This window comes from Muntiacus reevesi, chromosome 3 (genome assembly GCF_963930625.1).
Source record: "Muntiacus reevesi chromosome 3, mMunRee1.1, whole genome shotgun sequence".
Lineage (NCBI taxonomy): Eukaryota > Metazoa > Chordata > Mammalia > Artiodactyla > Cervidae > Muntiacus > Muntiacus reevesi.
In genome coordinates this window covers 30438625-30463965 of record NC_089251.1, presented here as the reverse complement: position 1 = coordinate 30463965, position 25341 = coordinate 30438625, and the positions used below count along the sequence as shown (strand labels likewise).

Genomic DNA, 25341 nt, shown 5'->3' with positions numbered 1-25341 from the left:
TTAGGAAGTTTTTTTTTTTTAACTCAGCATTTCTTAGATTAGCCAATGGAAAAATATTTTAAAATTTGTTCTTTCTTTACCTCTGTGAGAACTTCCTTTCTAAAAAGTTCTGTTAGAAACAGCCACAGCTGTTCAGTGATGCTTGAACTACATCATTCCTTGAAGTTGTTTAATTGCTCACCATCATACTTCAAAGCAGTCGCTTGGATTTCCAAACTACATTTGGGAAATTCTTGCTTTTGTGAAACAGGGAATAGAGGAAGGAGGGTGGGAGAGAACAGCTAAAGGGAAATCTTGGCAGAATTTTAAGGCATGCTGCTAGTAGGAAGAATTACTCAATTTAACTTGTTACTTTGTTGTTCTTTCTCTGGCAGTGTGTCAGGTGATCGCCATGTATGACTACACAGCAAACAACGAGGATGAGCTCAACTTCTCCAAGGGACAGCTTATTAATGTTTTAAACAAAGATGATCCTGACTGGTGGCAAGGAGAAATCAGCGGGGTTACTGGTCTCTTCCCTTCAAACTACGTTAAGATGACGACAGATGCAGATCCAAGTCAGCAGTGTGAGTAATATCAAACTATTTACTTCTTAATAGTGCATCAGCTTTAATATACAGCACTGCATTCCTTACGTTTCTCAATCAGATCTCAAACTTAGCACTCTCAGCAAATGTATATTAATGTTTAGAGTAAGAAAATATAATAAGAAACTTTCACAAAATCAAAAGTTATATTGCTTTTTTTCTAATACTTTTTTCCTAGCTTCAGACCTTACTGTTAGAATTTATCTAAAAAAAAAGTTCTAGTTCTTTCATGAGTTTGTTGGTATGGTAGCAGTCTATACTGCAGCTTATTTTTACACCAGTCTTTTTCAGCTTAAGAGAGAGTAGAGACTAGCTGGCAGTTGGTGTATTCACCTGTGAAGAATGACCCTTTTAGTGTACAGGCGCTGTTAATTTCGCAACCTTATTTATTTCCCATGTTATTACATAGCACCCAGGTTAGAAGAAAATTATAAAATTTATTTTACAAATAAAGTGCTTGCAAAAATCTCATTAGGTGATTTTTTTAAGGTAGGTAACTCATGCCACAGAGATATATGAATTAAGATCTGTTTTACTACTTTTACTGCAGGGATCCATATCTCAGTGTATACGATTTGGTATTACGTAAAATTATCTCTTGATACCTAACCTCTTACACTTCACAGTAAATGTAACATTAGAGAATAAACAGTACTTGGAAATATTTTTTTAACTTCATAAAATAGAGGTCACCTTTCCTCACCCTTTTGATCTTTTTGTCCTTCTTAATAAAATACATCACGATTTGTGTTTTTATCATTCTTGTGAAATTATCTAAAAGCTTTAGCCTCTCATTTTAACTTAGCTTCTAAGAACATATAAATGATAACCCAGTCAAAGCTGAGATGTGTTTACAATTAAGTGCAAGTATTGTGAATTTACTTTGTACTATATCTATCATTTTAAATTATTAGTGCATTATTTTCACTTTAGAGCTTATAAAGATCATTGTGATTTGGGGAGAAGACCGTCCTTTAGATAGAGCAGCTGAATGTCCCAGTCTGGAGGTGGAGTCCAATTTTTTATGCTTTGAATATTCCTAAAAATACCTCAAGGTTTCAGGAGAGGTAGTAAGGAAAATTATAAAACTTGGATTACCTTAATGAAAGACCATTTTTAAATTCTACTGATGGTTTGGCAGTTTTCAGGGCTTGCCAGTTTGTCTGGTTATTAAAATACCCGAGGTGTCTTTCCTGAGCCTGAGAGAGGAAGGTACTTTTCAGACCCACTAGGTCTGGAAGATCTTGAGCTAAGTGATCCTTGGAGGCATTCTAGTTTGTCAGTGCATTTGACTTTTATAGTGTCTACAATGTAAAGTGATCGTTTTCCAAATGTTTTGTTGTTATCTTATTTTCCAATGGTGGAACATATTTTTTCCCTTTTAAGTTTTACAATAAGAAATATAAGAAAATATGAAAGTGTTCTAAAGGAAGATCAGCCAGGAATATATGAGTCAGTGAAAACTAGTTAAGTTTTAGACTACCATGTGTGTTTCTAAAGCCTTTATAAGTATTACTTTCATTTTACTAGGTAGTTAGAATATTTTCTAAAGGTTGAGAATTTTAGTAGTTCAAATTTGTTGACATTGCATGTATAATCAGTAGAATTTTTCTCACCCACTTGATTTGCTTTATGTTCATTTTATCCCTCATTTTTCTTTTTATAGGACCCAGTGTTGTCTTCCAGTGTGAAAGCACCCCAGAGACCCACTATCCAAGTTTGACTCTAGCGTGGAGACAGGGCAGGCAGCCCTGATCAAATATCTCCTACACAATTCCTTAGCTTCGTTCTCAAATGTTAGAGCCACTTGTGGTTATTTCTCTGTGTTTCTAATTTACAGTTAAAATTTATTTGTAACAAGTTAAAGGATAGTGGGTCTTTGTGTGGCTTTCCCTGCTGTTCACTCTGGCATCCTTTAGCATTTTTCTTCTTTTTTAATTTGGTAATTGTAGGTCATTAGCATGCATACTGAGTTTGCCCTTACATGGTGGGAGTTCAAACACACAAAGACCCACTATTTGCACAAACTGTTCTTGCTGGTTTGGAATGGGCTGCCATGCTTTTCTAATGTTACTGCAACATGTATATTCATTACAAAATTCAGAATTGCTTATGTTTTGCTGTTACGTTTGACCTAATCCTAATCACAGTGAGCTCTTAATTGGTTCAATATGCAGTTTGTCCCCCAACAGGCACTGTTTCCTCTGTTACTTTCTAATATGCCACTATAAGTACCAATATTTAAGTTTGTTAAAAGGCCAAGAATTGGAAATATCCTTTTCTCTATTTTCTGTGTATTTTGGGATGAGAGTGATGACACTTTGGGGGAGCTTTTCTTACCTCATAGAGGAGGGAAGTGGCCCACCCCACCCAGCCATATGTGCAGAGCAGGGTGGGTTTTATCTGTTGCAGCTATCCCAAAATGAGCCCTGTACCGTGGGAGTCCACTGGGGTCTCTGGGCTCATGAAGATACTGCTAATGTGCTGCAGCAGGCAATTGTTACTTCTTTACTAATTACCTAAAAATGGATTATTCTTGAGGAATGAAAGGCTCCCATCATTGACTACAATATATGACACTTTCTCTGCCTTAGCAGAGCATTTATATCTATACATTTTAAAGTCAGAAGTTCATGTTATCTATTTTAATGAGGTGACTCCATGTCCCAGGTCACAAAGGGGCACTGGTTGACTTTCTTCTTAATGTATTTAGTAAAGATCATAAGAAATGCTTGAAGAGTTTAAATGCCCTTGAAGCAGGCAGACAGTCTCTATCTAGCTGAGAATGAATTGGAGTGAAGGAAAGCTGTGTGGGAGCTGGCATCCCTCTGTGTCCATGAAGCCGCTTTGTGGCTACAGAACTGATTTTACCGTTCAGAATTCTCTACCTAATATCTATTCTTCAACCACATTGGCAACTTTGGCATAGGACTTCACTTCTTTTCCTTGAGCCAAAAACTGCAAGGATAGTAAAACTTTATTATAAATGTGAGAGTACTTAGTTGATTTTTAGTGGATAGTATTAAATCATATTTGAAAATCAATGAGAAGATTATGCAATTTAAACTGTTTACAAACTGCAGTGCAATCTACTGTTTCTGAATGTCCAAGTATTATCAGGAAAAGTGTACATACAATCACAGAGTTTTATTTCCTCACAGAGTTCTTTAAGAAGAGTGAAATGTGTTTTTATATCTCTGAGGCATATTTTGTGCAATATTTGTGTTAATGTGCCTATACATTATGAATGAATGATTTTAGTCATATGTTCCCTAAATCATAACTTTATAACACTTGAGGAAGAATCAACGGTTTAGTTAGAACTTCACAAAATTTAAATGTCTGTGTTCCGGAATACTTCACATCATTGGGATGTATGGTGACAGGCATGTGTGCTCCCTGAGGCAGGGATTTCTAGTTACTAGACCACCTCAACTTTTAGCATTAGGCATCATCATGATACTTTTATAAAATATGACATTAAATGGAAAGCAATAATATTATTTTACAGGTGGCATAACAGATTTGCCTGCAGTCACTAAAGGGTACAGTGTAAAGACTGAATCCTTGTAAATTCAGCTGATCTTCTAAATTGTACGGGTTACTTGGTCTTGCCTTTTATTTTCTGAACATGTTAGTTGGGTTCAAATTCAGGGCAGTTAACTTTAAATCCACCTTAAATCCTGAAGTTAGAAATAAGACCACTTAATTAATTACATGATATAGTATAACATTCTCTCTTTATAATTTTGAATTTGGGCTTATTTAATACACTGATAAATTATTTCAAAGGTATTTTTGTAGCTCAAATTGCTTCCCTTTTACACTGATAACTATAGATTACTAAGAATGACATTCTGGTAGAGATTAGTGTCTGTAAATCAAGTTGAAAAGAATATATTCATCAGGTACTATGGACTAAGTCTTATAATGGCGTATTTAAACTGAGTGTCTATCTGGGAAATAAATTTACTGTATTTACAGAAATACCTCTCTCTGTTTAGGTATTTTGTCATATATTTGACAGGAAGCTAAAAGTAAAGGAAATGGTATGACATATAATAATAACTTGTCCTTTTTAAAGGAGCATGCAGTCCTTTGCAATACCTCATATTCAGCCACATATTTGCTCTCTTCCTCATTCAGTATAAGAGGCAGCTTCAGTTTACTTAGAAAGCGACATTAGAAGGAGTTTATCAGGAACATAGAATTTTAAAATGGGAGCACAACTGAGCAAATCTGAACCCTGTAGGAGGTGAAGAATCAAAATACCTTAGTGTTGATACTTTGGGTCTGAGTAAAGCTGAAAAAAAAAAAACACCACAAAATACCTGTTTATTTAAAAATTGCAGTATGTTGTAATCATTTCTACAGTATGTGATTAAACCTGATGGGTTTTTCAGCAATGAAAAAATCAGTTCTAAGACCAAAGCTGATTTTTTTAGAAAATTTGAAAATCTAAATCAATCCTACCTGTTGTATAGTTTCCTCTAAAACTTTATCCTAGGGAGTCATTTTAAAATAATACAGCTATTAAAACAGTATAACTGCTACATTAGTGTTTTAAAATATAATATGAATTCTGATAGTTTAAAATAAAGTAGGGGAAGGGAAGGAAAAGTAGAGAAAGCAATGCCAATTCCAGTCCAAAGCTTTATTTGCCAAGTTTTCTTAGGATGAATTTTACCAAGTTATAAATTCTTGTAAATAGACTCTCTAATGGAAAGACTGAGAGACTTTTGCCTATAGTGGCATTATTGGATGCTGCTGTGATGCTACTGTAATGTAATAAATTATTAAATTGTTGCAAAGTGCTGTTTTTTTGCCTTAAATTTTTATTTTGTGCGTCTTGAAAACTATAGTATTAAAGGTATTGAGATTGTGCAAATGCTGGGCACGCTTGGCATGAGATCATTCATTTTCATTTTTACAAAATTGTAATATAACTATGCAAGTGTGTTTATTAAAGGGACACAAACTACATTATTTGTATTGTGTATTTCTTTTGAAGCATCCTTTAAAACTTATTTTTAACTGTTTATATTCTAGTCCTGTTTGAATTTCTTTGGAATTTCTCTTTTTCCTTAACATGGTCTCTTGGTCCAGACCAGCAAGTTGTATTGTAGTACAAGGGACAAAAGAAATTTTTAAGTGGTAACAATTGAGATAGTTTGATCCAAGATAAGTGTATGTATCTCAAAAGCAAAAGAAATTTTGATTTGAAAGTAAAAGAAAATATCTAGGATAATAATAGACTACTATGTTATTTATAATTTTTACTCCAACTTTATCTCTAAAAAGATTGGAAGGAATTTACAAGTTAATACTCATTGCTAGACTAATACTCAATGTAGACTAAGACATTAGTCTTAGTAGTCTTAAATGTAGACTAAGACAAAATAATAAGAGTCTATATTCAGTAAAAGAAATTCCACTGGATGCTTGGAGGCACCAGAGTTAAGCAGTTTTACACTTCAGTAATCAAGTTGGTGGTTTCACCTTGAGTGAAAAAAAGTGGATCAAAATCCAACCCATCTGTCAATGTATGATATAAACAGTCTCTTTCCAAAAACCTTTTTTCATCTCGGTAAAGTCTTTCAACGAACATGTGTTGAGTATTTGTATAAGCGAATGCAGAGTACTAGGTCCTGAGAATGTGAAAATGAGTGTCAGATGGTCCAGGTCCAGGTAGGACCTAACTGTAAGAGGATCAGGCATGAAAGCAGATGATTATCAAACAGCATGCTAAGCACACAGAGATATTTACTGGGCGCCCAGAGTGCAGGGACTTCCCAGGAGGCCCTAGTGGTAAAGAACCTGCCTGCCCCTGCAGCAGACGTGGGTTCAGTCCCTGCATCGGGAAGATCCCTTGGAGGAGGGCATGGAAACCCACTCCAGTATTCTTGCTGGAGAATCCCATGGACAGGAGCCTGGCGGGCAATGGTCCATAGAATTGCAAAGAGTTGACCTCAACTGAAGTGACTTAGCATGCACGCACACAAGAGAGTATGGAGGAGGAATACCTAATTCATCTGTAGATTGGTGAATTAGAGAAGACTTCCTGGATAAGGCAACTGCTTGATCCATAAGATAAGTAGGAGAAAGCCAGATTGGTGGGTAGAGTGGTGGGGAGAGTGATAGAGACAAGCAGCAGCCTGGATGCAGGAGGGGAGGGGTGACTATAGCAGTTCATTATTGCTGGAGTAGAAGTGGAAAGCCAGCAAGACAAGTTGAGGCTTGAGAGCAGGCTGGGGGCTAAACCAGAGATTCCTAGCTTGGCTGCTTGTTGGAATCACCACCTGGGGGGCTTTGACAAGCTATTGATGTCTGATTTAAATGGCCTGAAGTGAGGCCTAGGCATGGGGATTTTTAAAAACTCAGAAGCCAAGGTGGAGAAAAAACCATGAAGCAGCATTAAGAATAGTTTCTGAGGGAACACTGGGAGGAGTTGAGGGATTTATGGATTGTGTGGGCAGGTGAAAGGGTCAGTTTGATTCCCAGGTTTGTATCTTGGTGACGGGGAGAAATGGTGCCACCAGCTACAGTAAAGAGTCAGTTGGGAGAAGAAGATGAGTTTGGTTTTGACTACAAAGTACCCGTGGGACATCCAGATAGAATTGTCCAGCAGGTAATGAGATATAATTAAGATATACAGCATCTGATGTACATCAGCTGGTGGCATGAATGCATATTGATAGTTTCTGAGCCAGTGAAAGTAAATGAGGTGACCTGAGGAGAAAATCAGACCTTTGAGGGTATCAGGACTTAAGGGTTGATTAGTGAAAGGAACCCATGAAGACAAGAAACAAAGGTTCTAGGAGAATGAAGAGATTGTTATGCTAATATCACCATTTTTATAAAATAATAAAATTCTACCTGTTCTACCATTGCTCATATCAGTAAAATGAAAAGAGGAGAAGTGCTATTTATTGAGTACTTATTACTCTAGGTATTTTTCTAAGGTCCTTATTATTGTTTTCTTTTTATAGGCATGGAAATTGAAACACAGAGAAGTTAAATAACTTGGTCAAGGTTACACAGATAGTCAGTGGTAGAGCTAGATTCAAACCCAAGTGGTTGACTCCAGAGTCCATCCTCTTAGCTTCTACTCTCCAGTGCTATTATTGCCTCCCATTTTCATAATCATGAAGTTCCTGCAGTACAGCCGTAGCTTGAACCAATGAAAAGACAAGAAGAAAAATCAAAGGCTGCAGTGTTTTCTCTGTGTAAAATGTACATGCAGAGAAGATGAGGAAGCAAGGGCTGAATATTATAACAAGGATAAGAATCTCTAAGAAGAATATCCAAAAGGATAAAACTGAACATAATCACTTTTTTGGTAACAGCTTTGTTGAGACATAATTTACACTCCATACAGTTCCCCCAACTATACAAATCAGTGGTGTTTAGTATATTCACTGAGTCATGTAGTCATTATAGAACATTTTCATCACCTCAAAAAGAAACCAGTATCCATTAGTTATCACTTTCATATCTGCCTAAGCACCCTGCCTTCCATGCAGCCCTGCTGCTGCTGCTGCTAAGTCACTTCAGTTGTGTCCAACTCTGTGTGACCCCATAGACGGCAGCCCACCAGGCTCCCCCGTCCCTGGGATTCTCCAGGCAGGAACACTGGAGTGGGTTGCCATTTCCTTCTTCAATGCATGAAAGTGAAAAGTGAAAGTGAAGTCGCTCAGTCGTGTCTGACTCTTAGCTACCACATGGACTGCAGCCTACCAGGCTCCTCCATCCATGGGATTGTCCAGGCAAGAGTACTGGAGTAGGGTGCCATTGCCTTCTCCATCCATGCAGCCCTAGGCAACCACTAATCTGTGTTCTGTCTCCATGTTTGCCTATTCTGGACATATACAAATGGAACCATAAAATGTTTGGGGTTTTTTTGATTGGCTTATTTCACTTAGCATAATGTTTCCAAGTTACATCATGCTATAGGATGTGTCAGTACTTCATTCTTTGCTATGGCCAAATAATATTCCATTGTATGGATATAATGTTTTCAAGGTACATCATGCTGTAGGATGTATTGGTAGTTCATTCCCTTTTATGGCCAAATAATATTCCATTGTTATTTATCCATATATGAATTGGTGGACATTTGGGTTTTTACTCTTTGGTTCTTATAAATAATGCTCTGTACATTTCTGTACAAGTTTTTGCATGGTCATACAACTTCATTTTTCTTGGGTCTGTACCTAGAAATGAAATTGCTGGATCAAATGGCTTGACTTTTTGGGAAACTGCCAGACTGTTTTCCAAAATGGTTACAATTTTTTTTTTAAATTCCCACCAGCAGTGTACAAGGGTTTTTGTTTCTCCACATTTTTACCAATGCTTGTTATTATCTGACATATTATTAAAGCCATCCTTGTAGGTGTGAAATGATATGTTGTGATTTTGAATTATAAACTCCTCCATGACTAATGATGATGGAGCATCTTTTCATGTGCTTGTTGGCCATCTGTATGTCTTTTTTGGAGAAGTGTGTATTCATATCCTTTGCTTATTTTTAAGTTGAGTAAATTGTCTTTATAATCACTTTTAAAACTTTTAAACAACAACAAATTTGGAAAGATGTGCTTAAGAGAGATGTCTTAATGATGTTATCAAAGGCAAAATCCAAGAGTGATAAAATGAATTAATAGGAAGTTGTGGCTGCTTTGAATCATGGCTCTATGAGCTCACCCCTAGGAGCCTTCACCTCATCTGTATAATGAAGAGAGTAATATCTATATTACAGGTGAGACTTAAGCAATTTATGAACCACCAGTCCAGTGTCTTAGCATATAGATGCTGGAAATAACAGTTAATACTTACCAAGCATTTGCTGTATCCTAAGTGATGAACCAAACATCTTGGGTGTGATGGAATATAAGTAGACTCCAGATCTGACTCCAGAGCTTATGCTCTCAGCCATCCCTCACTAACTTGGAGTTGTTACTTCAAATCACAAAATTAGAACAGTCATCATTTAATTCCAAGATAGAGGTGAGAAGAGGGTAAAGAGCATTAAGCGAATTGAGGCTGGTAAAGTTGCATTTCAAGGTAGTGGAAGGACCTGCTGCTGTGAAACCTGTGTCACCAGTGGTCACCTGTTAACCACCATGAAATCAGAGTCAGGCAGTGCTACAGAATTAGTGTGTTCTAAACTCGGCAGTTTGGGGCATAGTATTATATAGTCATAAACAAGCTGGAAAACACAGGCTGTATAGTCATACCATTGGGTAAAGTTAGAGGTGTAGCAGTCTGTTTAGTAATAACAAGAAAAAACCATATGTACAGATGAAACTCCTGTTGCCCCAGGTCAGTACTGTAGTAATGGACGAAATAATAAAGAGCATGAAGGGTACACAGTCTGTTTGAAGTTGGCTGTTAGATATAAGTTGTTATGCATGTGTAACTGAATAGAAGTTTAGTAAAGGGACCAATGATGTCACAGAGATATAAAAAAGAGTTAAAGGTGAGTAAGGACCCTGTTGGCTTCTTCAGTGCCTTTGGGTTTTTTGGCATTCCAAATATTTCTACTGAAATCTTTTTTTCCTCGAGAATTCAGCAAGCTTGAGGCCAGGTCAGGTTTGTACACACTATTGCCAGTGTTTCACCCCAGATAGGATTGTCGTGTAACCACCATTTAAAATGGCCTGGAATTTCAAAGTGTAAGACTTGAATCAACACACCTAGATTTAGGGATTTAGTAGTTCTAAACCCTACAGTAAGTCCCTTAACTACTAAGCCTCAGATTTTCCATATGTGAATTCAAATTTGTATTTGTTAATCAGAGGATTGATCAGAGGTTTGTAAATAGTGATACACACGTTGGTTATTTGTACTGTTAAAATTGGAAGGTCTGTGCTGTGTGAACATGAAGAAACTACTCTTTCATGACATCTCTTCATAATATTCTGTATTCTGAATAGTACATTAATTTCCTCAGTTGAGTCAGTGACATAGGGTCAAGTCTGGAAGACTAGAAGATAATGCAAAAATCAGCTTCAACTAACTGCTTTTTGAGGCCAGAATCTGCACTTCTGTCTGCTTTGGGGAGGTCGTTGCTGTCTTTTAGGCTTATAACATTTTACTGTAAATTTAAAAAAAAAAACCAAGTTTATTTTATTTTGGTAAATGCAGATCCACTTGCATTTATCATAGGAGCTGCTTTTGGCAATTTTAGAATGTGTCTGTTTTCTGATGGTCAAATATTTTGCTTTCTGATGGTCTGCAGTATTAGACTATCCACACACAGTCCTTTCTGTATGTAAGCGACATAACACCTGATGGCATAGAACTTCACAAGCATCAAAAAATGACACAAGAGCTTAAAAAATTATTCAAGGATTATTTAAATTTCCAAAAGCAAAACCACAAATATGTATGGTTTCATGGTGGGAGCATGCTACCTGGCACATGGTTTGCACTCAGTAAATATTTGCCAAGCAGATAAAAGGCTATTCTCATACAAAATAAGATGTTCAATAATTTCCTATTGCCCTGATAAAGCTTCAGTATTAAAGGCAGCCTTCAGAAAATGCACCCAGCTCAGTCATCTGGATTTACTGTTAAAATCTCATCTCTTCACTGATCTTCCACACAGTGAGACTGAAAACCATTATGTGACACTCTGGCAGCTGAACTTGGGGACACAGAGAATAGCATTGTTCAGAGGCGTTCCTCTCCTCAGAATGGGCAAGGACCTTTCTGGAACTTCGTGACGTCATCTGAACAAGCCCTCTTTGTGTCAGTCATCACAGATTGCCTTTTGTCCTTCACTTTTTGGAATCTTTGCAGCTATCTGCGAAGATGCCTCATTTTCTTGCTTGCACTGTAATTTAGAAGAGTGATTCCCAATTATAGCGGGACACAGAGTTTTCATAACCATTATTCATTATTCATGTTTTGTCTCCCAGTCTCCACATCCTAAAAAACAAGTGTATGTGGGGGGGCGGGGACATGGTTGGGGGGGTCTTGTGGTCCAGCCTACCACTCATTATTTCTCTGGGAACTTTGACCTGATAGTAGCCATGATCTCTCATTTTTCCTACTTTCCCATTCTTCTTGTCTATCAGAAAGAACTTCCCAGGATGTTTTCATCATTCTCTGACTGTCTATAGTTAATATTGATGTACCATTTCCTGCAGCTCAGAGTCTATCTTCATATCATCGTCTATAAATACTTGTAAAACCTCCTACTATGTGTCAGACACTGGAGACATAGAAGATTGTAAAATAGATAAAAAGTCCTGCCCTCTTGAAGCTGATACTTGAGTAGGGTAAGACAAAACAAGACGAGTAAGTATGTGATATCTTAGAAAATTGAAACAGGTTAGGAGGAGAGAGTGCTGGGTGGGGAGAGGTGGATGTGGAGGGATTTCTGTTTCAAACTGACTACTCAGATAAAGCTTCTCTGACATGGTGATAATGTGAGCAAGGACTTGACAGATGTGATGGGTATCTGGAAGAAGCCCTGTGGACACGTGGAAGATCACTCTAGGTAGAGGGAACATTACGTGCAAGGAGCATTCCTGTGATGCTTGAGGAGCAACACAGGGGTCAGTGTGGCCGGTATGAGGAAGGAGCAAGAGGAGGAGGCAGTGAGGACAGAGAGATATCCACGGAGGTGGGGGAGATTGTTTCTTGTGGGCTGATTGTTAGAACTTTGGCTTTTGCTCAGAGTGAGAAGACCCCATTGAAGGGTTTTGATCCAAGGAGTGACATGACCTGCTATGTTTTAGTAGAATAGCTCTGGATTGCTAGGTTAAATTGGGGGTTGGCGGGGGATCAAAATGGTGGTGGATGAGGTAGGACGTGGTCAGATTATGGACCACTCTGATCTATTTTGAAGATGGAGCTAAAAGTGAATTAAATGTGAGGTGTGAGAAGAAGAAAAGTATCAGATGTCTGTGATTGCCTGAACAAAAGAATGTGTATTCTCTTGTTTATATTCTCATTATATGAGGCCTGTTAATTGTGTTCAAATCTTTCATATTCTTACTAATTTTCATTAAGAAAAATATATTAAAATCTACTACTTCAATGATAGATTTTTTAGTTTTTCTTTTTTCTTTATATTTTTGGGGGAGGTAATTCTGTCAACTTTTTGTCTTAGATTTTGAGATACTCCTGTTAATTGCAAATAAGATAAGAATTATTACATTTTCATGAGTTTTTTACGATATTGTCTTATACAATCCTTGAAATCCTGTTTTGTCTGTTGCTAATAAATCCCCCCACACACTGCTCTTTTATATTTTGCATTTGGATAGTTTTTTTTCCAGTCCTTTACTTCTAATATTTCTGTTACTTTATGTATTAGGTGTCTTTGTAAATAACATCTAGCTGAATTTTTTTTTTATCCAGTCTGGAATCTCTCTTTTAACTGACAGTTTTAAGCTGTTTATATTTATTAGAATGGTTTGATAACTTTTATTTATATCTATCTTTTTTGATATGTTTTATTTACCGTATATTTTCTTTGCTTCTTTTTTTAAAAATTCACATTGAATTTATCCCACTATCCCAATAGTCATCACTATTATTTTCGAATATAAATAGCTTTCTTCACATCATTACTAGTATTCCTGTTCATCATTCTTTTTTTCCACTACCCTTTGCATTTCTTTATTTCTCTTTTTATTTGATTTTTTTCTTACCAAAGTACATCTCTTAATGGTTCCTTTAGTCTCATCTATTAGTTGTAAATACTCTCAAACTTTGCCTGAAAATGCCTTTATTTCCCTCTCTTCCCTGGTGGTTCAGAGGGTAAAGTGTCTGCCTGCAATGTGAGAGACCCTGGTTTGATCCCTGGGCTGGGAAGATCCCCTGGAGAAGGAAATGACAACTCACTCCAGTATTCTTGCTTGGAGAATCCCATGGACAGAGGAGCCTGGTAGGCTACAGTCCATGGGGTTGCAAAGAATCAGACACAACTAAGCGACTTCTTTCTTTTCTTTCTTCCTTGAAAAATAGTATAATTAGAATTCTAGTTTGACAGTTACTTTTTCTCAACACTCCCTATTCTTAGGTTGCATTGTCTACAGCCAGGTCTGATTGCTGTTCTGTATAATTGTTCTGCCCCTTCTTTCTTACTGTTTCAACAATTTTTTCTTCTTGGTATTTTGCAGTCTATGTGTGGGTTTATTTTATTTTTTCCCAGGAGTCATTGTTCCTCCTGAATCTGTATAATCATAACTTCCATCAGTTCTAGAACATTCTCAACCATTCTCTCAATATTATCTCTTCCCATTCTTTTTATTCTCCCTTCCTTGGCTCCTGTTAGATGTATGTTGGGCCTTGTCATTTCCTCCTCCATATCTTTTAACTTTAATTTTATGTTTTCCATCTTTTTGTCTTTCTGGGCTCTATTCTAAGTAACTTCTTCAGCTCTTTTTCAGATTTACTAATTGTTTCCTCAGATGTGTTTGATCGGCTATCTCATCTATTAATATTATGATAATATTTACCTTTTTATTCATTTCTTTTTCAAATCTGCCTATTTTTTTACACCCTACTTAGGATTTCAAGTACATTATATATGTCTTGAGTTATTTTAAACATATATATTTTATACCCCCTTTTGTTCTAAAGTTCTTGCAGCACTAATCCTCAAAATGAATGGTGAGTCTGTCCTTGTTTTTTGTAATTTTTTACTATGAACTCAGCTTTAGCAAGACTTGGTTTTTTTTTGTTTTTTTTTTTTATGTAAATCCTGTGGAACCAAGGTTGTGAGAGTGACCCTTCAGACTGGGCAAGCATCCTGAAGGTATCACCAGTCAGAAACTAATTTTTGTGTTAATTCATCAGTTTAGGAGTTCTTGAACTCCAGATTTATGTGAGATGCAGCCCAGGCATTTCTGTTCTTTACCCAGTGGGGACTAAATGCTTTCTTGTCATCTCACTGTTGTGGCAGGAGGATTCTTTTCCTAATCTACCCTAATAGTCTTCAGTATCCCAGTGGAGCCTCCTCTCATTAACCAAATCCAGGCAGAAGCCAAGTAAGAAAGGAGCTTACAAAAGTAGCCTTAGAGTTTGGCCTGTTTAGAGGTTGAGAATTTTCTAGAATTGATGAAAGATGTGACTCCACAGATTCAAAAATAACAATGACTTCTGGGAAAAAATAAACCCACACCTAGACTGCAAAACACCAAAGAGAAAAAAAAAATGTTGAAAATAGTAAGCAAGAAAGAACAGATTAACTACACAGGAACAGCAGTCAGACTTGACTGCACACAACTCAACTCAACTATAGGGAGTGTTAAGAAAAAATAACTGTCAAACTAGAATTTTAATTATACTATTCATGACGGGGGGGAAGATAAAGGCATTTTCAGGCAAAATTTGAAAGTATTTACCACTAATAGATGTGACTAAAGGAACCATTAAGAGATGTGCTTCAGTAAGACAAAAGTACAGAGCAGAGCAGGGGAAAGATGAGAAATGGGTCTGGAGATGACAAAATAGTCTTCCGACCTCCATGGGCAAAAGCACTGCTAAGTGTTATATTATAGACTGTGTCAGACACAGTCCCTAACCTCCACTGGGAGAGATGGCCATACGAACTATATACAAATGAACTACAAGTCACGTTATGTGAGGTATTATAGATGCAACCAGTATCACGGAATCATGAAGGAGAAGCAGTGTGGGAACAAGTGGGACAGGGGATGTGAGAGGTTTCCCCAGAGTAGGATCATGTGAGTTGTACCCTGAAGGGGTAATGAGATGGCTTCTGTGTGAAGATGGGCTGTGGACAGAGCCCAGGACAGAAGCAGAAACAGCCAAGCCATGGCCAGTGTGTGCAGCTCATCATGAGGACTGAGCACAGGCCAGGGTGGCCAGAAGGTGGGCAGCATGCTTAGAGGCAGGCTGCTGCTGGATTCCGGAGACTCCAGAGCCTTGTGCTCCCCCCGAGTTAGGACCTCATTCTGCAAAATACAGCAGCCATTGAACATTTCCATCAGGGAGGAAACCTGATTAAAAAATGTAGCAGCTGGCTTGAGCTGTTCGATATAAATATAATATAAGTCACAAATACAAGCTCATGTGTAATTTAAAAGTTTCCAGCAGCTACATTTTAAAAAGTAAAAAGAAACAGATGGAATTAATTTTAATAATTAATTTTACTTAACCCAGCATTATCCAAAATATTATCATTTCAATATGTAATTGGTATAACAATTTCTGTACTGATGCATTATTTTACATTCTGGGATGTTTGTACTGGGTCTTTAAAGTCTGGTGTATATTTCACATTTATGGCACTTCTCTACTTGGACTGGCCAAGGTTCAAGTGCTAAGTAGCCATATGTTGCTAATGGGTACTGTATTGAACAGTGCAGGTGTAGAGGATGGCAGAGGGGTGTATTCTATCCATAAACCCTAATTCCTCAGTTCTTGAAGGATTCACTCTCCACTCAAAACAGGGGGTTCTCTGGTCAAGTAAGTGTCTGAGTTCACTCAAACTGAATGTTTCTTTAGAGCAGGATTTCTCAGAGCCTTGGTATGTCCATGCACCTTGTGATCCCAGCAGAGAAAGGCATCTGTAGCTTTGCCCACACTCATTTGACCCTGCCAGGTCAGGAATGCCGGGAATACATTGTAGTGTTTGCTGGACTGGGGAAAGCAGAGAGCCTGGAGGCAGGCAGAAGCAGAAATGCAAACGGACACAGCGGGAAGAGGAGAGTGACAGGGGCTGAGGGAGAGACTGGAGGGCTGGAAGCAGCAGCTCATCAGAGGTGTCAGGGCTGTGGGCAGGTACAGGAGGATGTGAGCTCCCAGGGGTCTCTGGACTGGCAATGCTGAGTCGTCATTACCTTCACAAAAGCACTGTCTTGCTGCTATATTTATTAATAAAATGGATAACAACAAGGACCTACTGTATAGCACAGGGAACTCTGCTCAATGTTACCTGGCAGCCTGGATGGGAGGGGAGTTCGGAGGAGAAAGGATACAATGTTTATGTCTGACTGAGTCCCTGAAACTATCACAGCAGCATTGGCTCTTCTCCAATATAAAACAAAAAGGTAGAAAACAAAAGCAAAAAGCAGTGTCAGTGGAGCAGTGGGACAGAAGCCAGTGACTCTAAGTTGGAGAGGTGACAGACAGAGCTGGGGTTGGGGAGTGAATGACAGACCCCTTTAGAGCCATTTGGCTGTGAGACTAGAGACAGATGTCTGAGGAGGGAGCAGCGTTGAAGGAACGTGTGTGTTTGTTGTAAATATTGTGGTAGGAGGGACACATGACTGTGTTCATAGACTGGAGGGGCCACTGAGGACTGGAAGTGGAAGTGGAAGGGCGGGGAAGGGTCCTGCCAGAGAGGGTGGGTTAGGGATTCTGGCTTCTGGAAAAAGTAGGATCCTCTTGGCCCCTGACACAGGCAGGAAGTTAAAGGGGCATCACGCCTGTATTTGGTTTTTTTTCCCTGACGTCAGAGATAAGAGCATCTGAAAGTGATGGTAGGGGTCAGGTTAGAAATTTTGAGGATAAACATGTAAGAACCATAAGTAATGAAATGCACAAATGTCAGCTAGGATGTTAGTACAAGGATTGTCCCACATTCATCCTGATGAAGCTAACGTTATGTATGTTCCAGCTTTAGAAACAATAAACTGCCTGAGACTATTCCTCTTGTTCACAGACATTGAACAGACAGGCCGATGCTTGCAGGTTTTAACATAAATCACTCTTTCCTAAAGTGTGATATCCTGTTGGTGCCCAACACAATGGCATGCAAAAAGAGGGCCCAGGAAAATTCAACTTATGTTAATGGTTACATGTTTATGGTAGTGACTATTGGAAGAAACATAACCAGCACATCGAACCCATGACTTCCCTAGGTATTTAGCTCAAACGTGGACAAAAATGTTATCTAAGTAACAGTAGAGCTGGAATGTGAACGTGGCAGAATATGAATGACCAGGATTTGTAAACCACCAGCGAAGAGGTAGAGCAGCCTTAGAAACTGTTGCCATTGCTTCTACCAGAGCCAGCTGGGTGGCGGGTGATCAGCAACACTGTCCCAGGCATCAGCCTCCTGGCTGCAGAGCCATAGCAGGTGGGGACCTGAGTTAGCCTTGCTTGTCCCCAGTTCTTGCTCATTCGTGCAGGTCTCCCTGGCAAAACAGGGTGAAACACAGTGCCCAGAAAAGCGTGAGAAGTTTGAGCATGACAGTGGTACTGTGCTTTCTTCTTGGTACCACCAAACAGAACCTGCCTTAATTCAATTTTTGTTTGACCGTGGAAGTAATTTTTTTAAGCTGTCGGCAGCATGTGCAGAAAGTGGAATAGCTGTCTTCACGAGAACTCTCTGTAAGGCCCAGTCTCTACAAAACACATGAACATTTCAAAGCAGTCAGAAAGAGAACCTCCTTTAAGAGCCTGGTCTGATCCTGGCCTTTTCCACCTCTGTGGCTTTGTACAGTTGTCCCCAAGCGGGGCGTCTGCCTCGATCCAAACTCCGCCGTCTGCAGAGGCCCCTGGCAACTGCCCCCGCTCCTGCGGCCTCACTCCCCAGACCTTCCTGCTTCTCTCCTGTCTCCCTCTCGGACACGTACCGTGACTGCCCACTGCTGTCACTTGCGGGGCCTCTACCTGCTTTTTCTTTTTGTCTGATAAGCACTTTATGAAGCCTTTCCCCTCCTCCTGTGCGTAAGCCAAGCCTTCAGTTTCTAACCCCACGACTCTGAGATTAACATCACTTCAGTTTGACGCTGAGCTCAGCCTGTACACTGATCTGAAGTGAATGCGGTACTTCTCACCCTGACGCCAGGCGAGATGCCCTGGGCTGCCCCCAAGCTCTGTGGCTGCAGGGTAGCCTGAACCACCATTCTTTGTTCCCTCGGTTTGAGGTAGTGTTCCTGCTGGGAACCGCTGGGTTCTGGGCACTTTAGGTTTCCTCACTGAGCACTTTGAGAATTCTAGAGAAATGTTTTTCAAACACTTTTTAAGCAGCAGCTCACAATAAGAACTACATTTTACATCCACAAATACATCCCTAACTGAAAATTTTCTCAGGACAATACTTGCCGATCCTGTTTATGTGGTAAATGTTAAGTCACTTCAGTCGTGTCCAACTCTTTGCGACCTTGTGGACTGTAGCCCGCCAGGCTCCTCTGTCAATGGGATTCTCAAGGCAGGAATACTGGAGTGGGTTTCGATGCCGTCTTTCAGGGGATCTTCCTGACCCAGGGATCAAACCCGTGTCTCTTATGTCTCCTGTATTGGCAGGCAGGTTCTTTACCACTGGAACCACCTGGGAAGCCCCCTGTATACATGGTAGCTTCAATTCATTTATTAATTTTGTTTCTGTTTAAAAAGTCAGTTGATAGAATGACTCACAAATGGCTCATGACCTGCAATTTGGAAAACACTGTTCTCAAGCATTTGATTCCTTTAATTATTACAATAGTTTGAAAATGTGTTGAGATGGCGAGAATAGCATAGGTTCTTCACAAGCTCAGCACAGTTTATGACCTCTTTGAGGCTGTTTCTGAAAATCCTTCACTCTGTCATGACTTGCTTAGAAAGACATTCAAGCCACATTGAGCCGTTACAGGCGTTGCTAATTTGCGGCTCTGGAGCGCTGAGGGGCCGATGGCGAATCCAGTTTCCGCAGGTGTACACTGCTCTGCTCTCCCGGGTCCCAGGGCCCTTTGGCTGGCGATGGGATTCTTTGGAGGCAATATTTGTAAACTCAGCACATCCTGCCAGTAGATGTCTCTTTCCTTCTAGGAGAAGAAAATAATACTTTGAAACTCTACCCTGCTTTTCCACAGGGTGTGCTGATCTCCAAACACTGGACACCATGCAGCCGGTGGAAAGGAAGAGGCAGGGCTACATCCACGAGCTGATTGAGACGGAGGAGCGGTACGTGGATGACCTGCAGCTCGTTGTGGAGGTAAGGGCGCCAGGCTCTGCTGGCTCCTTACGGGGTGGGGGCTCGTACCGAGGTGTCGCCTTTGACAGTGAAGTCACCAGCAGCGACAGGCACTCTCACACTCTCAGAATGCTTCCTCTGCCTGTTGGAGGGGTCTTGACAGTCTCAAGTCACCTCTTGCTGTCTGATTAGGTCATTCAGAATGAGGAGAGAAGAGGCACTCAGTACCCAGTCGGCTGTGAGGTGGCCCTGTCAGGAAGGACAAGGGTGCAGGGTGGGTGGGAAGGCTTGAAGCAAACGTGCCGCCTCAGACTTTTCTCTCACGAAGTCTGCACAGCCACTCTGACACCTGACATTTCTGACATTTTCATAAAGTTTAGTTTCCCACAGAGTTGTGAGGCAGTGGGAGTGTTCGTCTAATGTTTGTATCAGTTTGGAACACCACTCTGCCACCTCATAAGACCCTCTCAGGGGTGAGGCGTCAAGTCGGGGTCAGGGGTTCAGGGTGAAAAGCACTGTCCACAGGCAAGTGGACAGCATTCTCATCAGCATTCCTCCCCCCAAGAGGACCCGGCCGCCACATCCTCCTCTGCTCCTCTGTTGACTGAGGCTGACGCTAAGCCAGTCAACAGAAGGCATAAACAGTAACCAAGTCAATCCGCAGATGAAAGGACAGACAAGCAGATGCTCTCCCTGTCCTTCCAGAGCGCCTCAGAGCAGAGTGACCTTGTCTCCAGGTCTCTCTCCCATAGGAGCATCCAGACATCTTCCATCTGACTCTGAAACCATAGAGGTTTAGAGATGTCAGTCCATAGACTTTTACCCGAGTTCTTGGACTCCAGGTTCAACTCAATGCTATAAACATCAGTTTAGAACAGTTTCAACAGAGTAATGTCACATGTATTTTGGAGAGATTACACATGAGGAGAGGTGTTGCAGATGATGTCACCATTTCCTTAAGGCTTTTAAAATTGTTCCCTAGTTGTTTAGTGGAAACTAGCTTTGTGACCTTGAGGACGTCACTCTCAGCCTTCATTTCTTCATGGGTCAGTTGGGAATAATAATACCTGACTCAGCATGACCTACATCATCATCAGTGAAGTTAACTGAGAAACCTACACACACATGTGCATGTATATGCTAACACACATGCATATGTGTGTGTGCATATCAGAACTTTGTGAAACCTTAAGTTCTGTGGATTACCAGTGTAAAGAGTTATCACATCCCCTTCGGTCAGCCAGCCTCTGAAATCCACATGTGCTTGCTGGTCAGTCTTGGGGCTGAGTTAAGGCATCCCTGTTTCTTTTGCTGCACTTCTCACTAACCGCTTCCAGACTCCTGTGGTGCAGTCTGACAACAGTCCTGCTCCCTCAGTTCTGCAGGCCCTCCTGGTGTGGGGTGCTTTATGCCCACAGTTTAATTAACCTGTGTAAGACCCCTAGGAGGTGGGTATGAGACTCTCGTTGATGGGACTGCTGGATTCAGTCCTCAGAATCAGCCCTGATAGGAGCTGAAATAGCAAAACATAGGGAAATTTTACAATTTAAAATTCAACAAAGTACCTTGCTCTTCCTGGTTTCCGTGTACGAAGATACAATTTCCTTTAGACCACACCGGCTGTGTACTGCCCTAGAGCTGACTTCCTTTTCTTGTTCTGAATCTAGGTTTTTCAGAAACGAATGACAGAGCCAGGTTTTCTCACTGAAGGAGAAATGGCCTTGATCTTTGTTAACTGGAAGGAGCTCATCATGGCTAACACGAAGCTGCTGAAGTGAGTAGTGAGCACTGTCTTTGGTGGCAGCGGCCACCCCAGCCCTGGGACCAAGAGTCCCACCTCACTCCCTGCAACTGAGCTGCTTAAAGAACTTCTACTGCTTTCCACTCCCTCAGGCTTTCTATTATTATTTTATGAAATGCTAACTGTAAAGTATATCATTATTGAAGCAAAATATAACAAAATATTTGATTAAGTAAAGAAAAAATGAAGTCATTAAACAATATATTAACATATGATTCCAAACCATACTTGACTCTGTATCAGCTAGAGTCAGGAGAGAAGCCACAGCTTATGACCCAGACATAAGCAGCTGGACTGGCAGTCCTCTAAGCCCAGTGTGAAATTCCGTCCCTTCCGCCCACAAGGACAGGCTCCAGGGGAGCTCTGAGCCATTCCCACCCTTGCTGCTTCTCCCCGATCCTTGAGCTTTAGCAGCTCTCTGGGCACAATATCCACTGCCACCTTCACCTCCACACCCCGCCTCTGCGGACTCTTGCTCCCATATTTCTCCTGCAGAGAAGAGAAATATCTTTCTTCTTGGTTCAGCTTAAAACAAGTTAGAAAACTTTCAAAAGAAACTTTGCTAAGAAACTTAAGCTGAAACCAAAACAGTTTCAAAGACCAAGGAACACCCAAGCGCAGTCTTCATTTTCTTCTTCTTTGCTCACAGTTCACCCAGGTTGGCTGGGCAGGCAGAGCTTTAGGTCCTAACTGCCTCCTCCTCCTGACTTTTCCCCATGGTGCTAGAGATCTTTAGGTAACTCGCTGGCCATTATTATTGCTAGTCTCCCAAGATATTCACTGTTCATTGGCGACGGACACTCAGTTAAATAAGAAGTGAGAAAGAGTGTGTTGGTTGCAGGGCGCTGCGGGTGCGGAAGAAGACTGGGGGTGAGAAGATGCCCGTGCATATGATCGGGGACATCTTGGCCGCTGAGCTGTCTCACATGCAGGCCTACATCCGCTTCTGCAGCTGTCAGCTTAATGGAGCAGCCCTGTTACAGCAGAAGACAGACGAACACACGGACTTCAAAGAATTTTTAAAGGTAACTCCATCCCACAAATGTAGGCAGGCCAGCCTTGTTCTGAGCCAGGAGGTAGAGGCATGTGAAGGCCTCTGGGAGGCCTCAAGAGTAGAGACAGGTATGGCCATCACTTTCTGTGTGTGCTCAGTCACGTTAGTTGTGTCTGCCTCTTTGCAGCCTCATGGACTGTCGCCCACCAGGCTCCTCTGTTCATGGGGGGAAACACAAATATGGCAGAGAATTTTTTGATTGCTTTGAGTTGCCTTTCCTGTTGAATTGAATTTTTTCTTGGCTCTGGGACCATTATTTTGCCCATCTTAAATAGCAATGTTTTTTTAAGCCTACTTAATGTAAATCAGCTACTTTCTACTCCAAAAAGCATCCAGAATGTCACTTTCTTAATTTTGTAAATTGTTTTTATTTTTATACCTGTCTTATTCAAAGGAAGAATATAAAATAGCTTACATAACCAAATCGGATCATTCCAGGAGGCAACATAAGATCATGCTTGTAATAAGACAGACTTCCAACTGTGTGGGCTGAAATCCCAGCCCCAACACGGTTCACTGTGGAACTGGGGCTAGTTTCCTAACACTTGGCACCTTCAGTCTCTTCATATGTAACCTGGACATAATCAGATATTACTTTTAAAATACTTTATCACAGAGACCAGCACATAATAAGTATTCAGTAAATGCTAATGTTATTTATCTTACTATGATCTCAGGAATGCAAAAATGGTTCAATATAAAGCACTGAGGACAGAACCCTTCAATTGGTGGGAGGCAAGGGGTTGCCTGGAAATGAACTAGAAGAAGCATAGAAAGAAACCCAACATCACAGAAACAAACATTAGTCAGAATAATTAGATAAATGTAGAATTATGAGTATATGTGAATGTTTTTAAATTATCAATTGTAATATTAAATATAGGACATTTACCTTCTCAGTTCAGTCGCTCAGTCATGTCCGACTCTTTGTGACCCATGGACTGCAGCACACCATGCCTTCCTGTCTATCACAAACTCCCAGAGTTTACTCAAACTCATGTGCATTGAGTTGGTGATGCCATCCAACCATCTCATCCTCTGTCATCCCCTTCTCCTCCCGCCTTCAGTCTTTCCTAGCATCAGGGTCTTTTCACATGAGTTATTTCTTCAAATCAGGTGGCCAAAGTATTGAGTTTCAGCTTCAGCATCAGTCCTTCCAGTGAATATTCAGGACTGATTTCCCTTAGGATGGACTGGTTGGATCTCCTTGCTGTCCAAATCATAGTAAAAGATTTATTTTTTTTTTCAAATAATGATAAAAGTAGCAATGTAAATAGGACATCAGTATCACCACGATTGTAACAGTAGCAAAAATAAAAAGTGTTTAGTCTCTAAATGAAAGGGATGGTGGTGATTACATTAAAAGTAGATCTAACAAGCTGTGTTCTAAAATGATGCTTTCTAAAAACACTCAGAAGATATCAAAATAAAGAGCATGAAGATGTTTATCTTAGAAACATAGAATATCCAAAAACAGAAGGAGGGGGCGATTTTTTAAAGTGGGGAATAATTAGGTAAATTATAATAAATGTGTTACTTTTCAGTTGTTAAAAATGATCATCCTAGAGTACTAGCTACTCTGTTAGATCCTGTACTACTCCTAGGTGTAGAATCAAATAAATGTGGTCCTTGGCCTTCTAGAGTCTACAGTCTGAATGGGAGGTCATAGAGACACTCAAACTTGGTACCTCTACCTTTGTTACTCAGTCCAGATATGGCGTGATGATAAAGAAAGCCATAGGGGCTTGAAAAGGATCACAGGAAGGGAGAGGAGACCCTGGAGTGGAGGAGGCTAATCTGAGTCTTCAGAGATGAGTGTGAATTAGCCAAGTGAAGAAAAAGCAGTAGGACAGTGTCAGCCTGACTCAGCTAGGTGCTCAGTAAATGATATTGTCATTGATGAAGCCCAGCGATGAGCAGAAGTGGGGGAGATCAAGAGCTGCTTAGAAGACAGACTGGCGCCAGCGGTGACTCCTAGGTGTGTGGGGAGGAGGTGGGTGGGTGCAGAACGATGCTACCAAGTCCGATAGGAGTAGAGGTAGATGGTGATGCTTTTATGACAGAAGACGAGGACATCACCTTGAGGTGTGTTGAGGTATTGAGGTGCCTTTGGAACATCAGATGAAAAGGAGAATAATTCGGCTCCATTGATGGTCTGGGTTACACTGTGGGACTCAGTTGTGGGAGACTGTGGGGAAAGAAGAAAGGCGTGAGGAAGACTGAGGTCAGTGGACTGGGAAGACAGCTGAGAGAGCATGGTCCTGGAAGTAACAGAGGGAAGGCTCGCACAGCCTGTCAAATCCACCTTAAGAAAGAACTGAAAGTATTCGAGGGGTCTGGCTCATGAGGTGGGATATTCCTACTGTTAAACTGATGGGTATCATTTTGGATTCTGAGTTTTTAAAAGAAATTCAAAATCTGAAAGATGTCAAAGTGAGGAGTAGTTCCAGTGTTCCCTCACTTTTCTTAGCCTCTGATTTCCTCATGAGCCTCTCAATTATTTTGCAGAAGTTGGCATCTGACCCTCGGTGTAAAGGGATGCCCCTTTCCAGCTTCCTGCTGAAGCCCATGCAGAGGATCACCCGCTACCCACTCCTCATCAGAAGCGTGAGTGTCCAGTGGGGAGAAGCAGGGTCCTTCGAGGCTGACAGTCAGGGAGCCTCCAAGCATGCCAGCTGCCTGCCACATGGTCTGACTCCATGTCTGATGCACCAGGCACCGAGAGAGAGAGAGAGAGAGAGAGAGAGAGAGTGTGTGTGTATGCGTGTGTGCCCACAGACACACACACATGTAGTCTGAAGGGATAAATCCTGGAAATGGGCAAATAAAAGACATATCCAGGGTCATTTGGGTTACCTGTCCTCCCCCTTCCCAGGAAGCTTCTGGCCTCTCAGGGTCATGAGGGTATATTGTCTAGACAGAACAACACCCTCTAGGTCTCCAGCTGTGGAACCCATCTTGAGCCCAGACAGAGTCCCTTGTTAGTCCCACAACCTTGGGGTCCAGTCTTCCC

At 40.6% G+C, this 25341-nt stretch overlaps 2 protein-coding genes across 4 annotated transcripts in view; one reads left to right on the top strand and one right to left on the bottom strand.

Moving 5' to 3' along the window:
- Window positions 1–25341, top strand: part of ITSN2 (intersectin 2) — a 119652-nt gene that overhangs the window by 85883 nt on the left and 8428 nt on the right. For 2 of the 3 annotated variants that reach the window (XM_065928660.1, XM_065928658.1), the window contains exons 28-32: window positions 375–566; window positions 19373–19494; window positions 21141–21247; window positions 22116–22299; window positions 24837–24935. In XM_065928660.1, the coding sequence (XP_065784732.1) occupies window positions 375–566; window positions 19373–19494; window positions 21141–21247; window positions 22116–22299; window positions 24837–24935 (704 nt within the window). Of the gene's footprint in view, window positions 1–374; window positions 567–2253; window positions 5571–19372; window positions 19495–21140; window positions 21248–22115; window positions 22300–24836; window positions 24936–25341 lie in introns of those variants that run through there. The other variant, XM_065928661.1, reaches the window with a different exon arrangement.
- The window catches only part of LOC136163875 (protein FAM228A-like), a 50171-nt gene continuing 49251 nt past the window's right edge, over window positions 24422–25341 (bottom strand). The window contains exon 12 of the mRNA XM_065928662.1: window positions 24422–24516. Within this exon, the coding sequence (XP_065784734.1) occupies window positions 24489–24516 (28 nt within the window). The 3' untranslated portion in view covers window positions 24422–24488. The remainder of the gene's footprint in view (window positions 24517–25341) is intronic.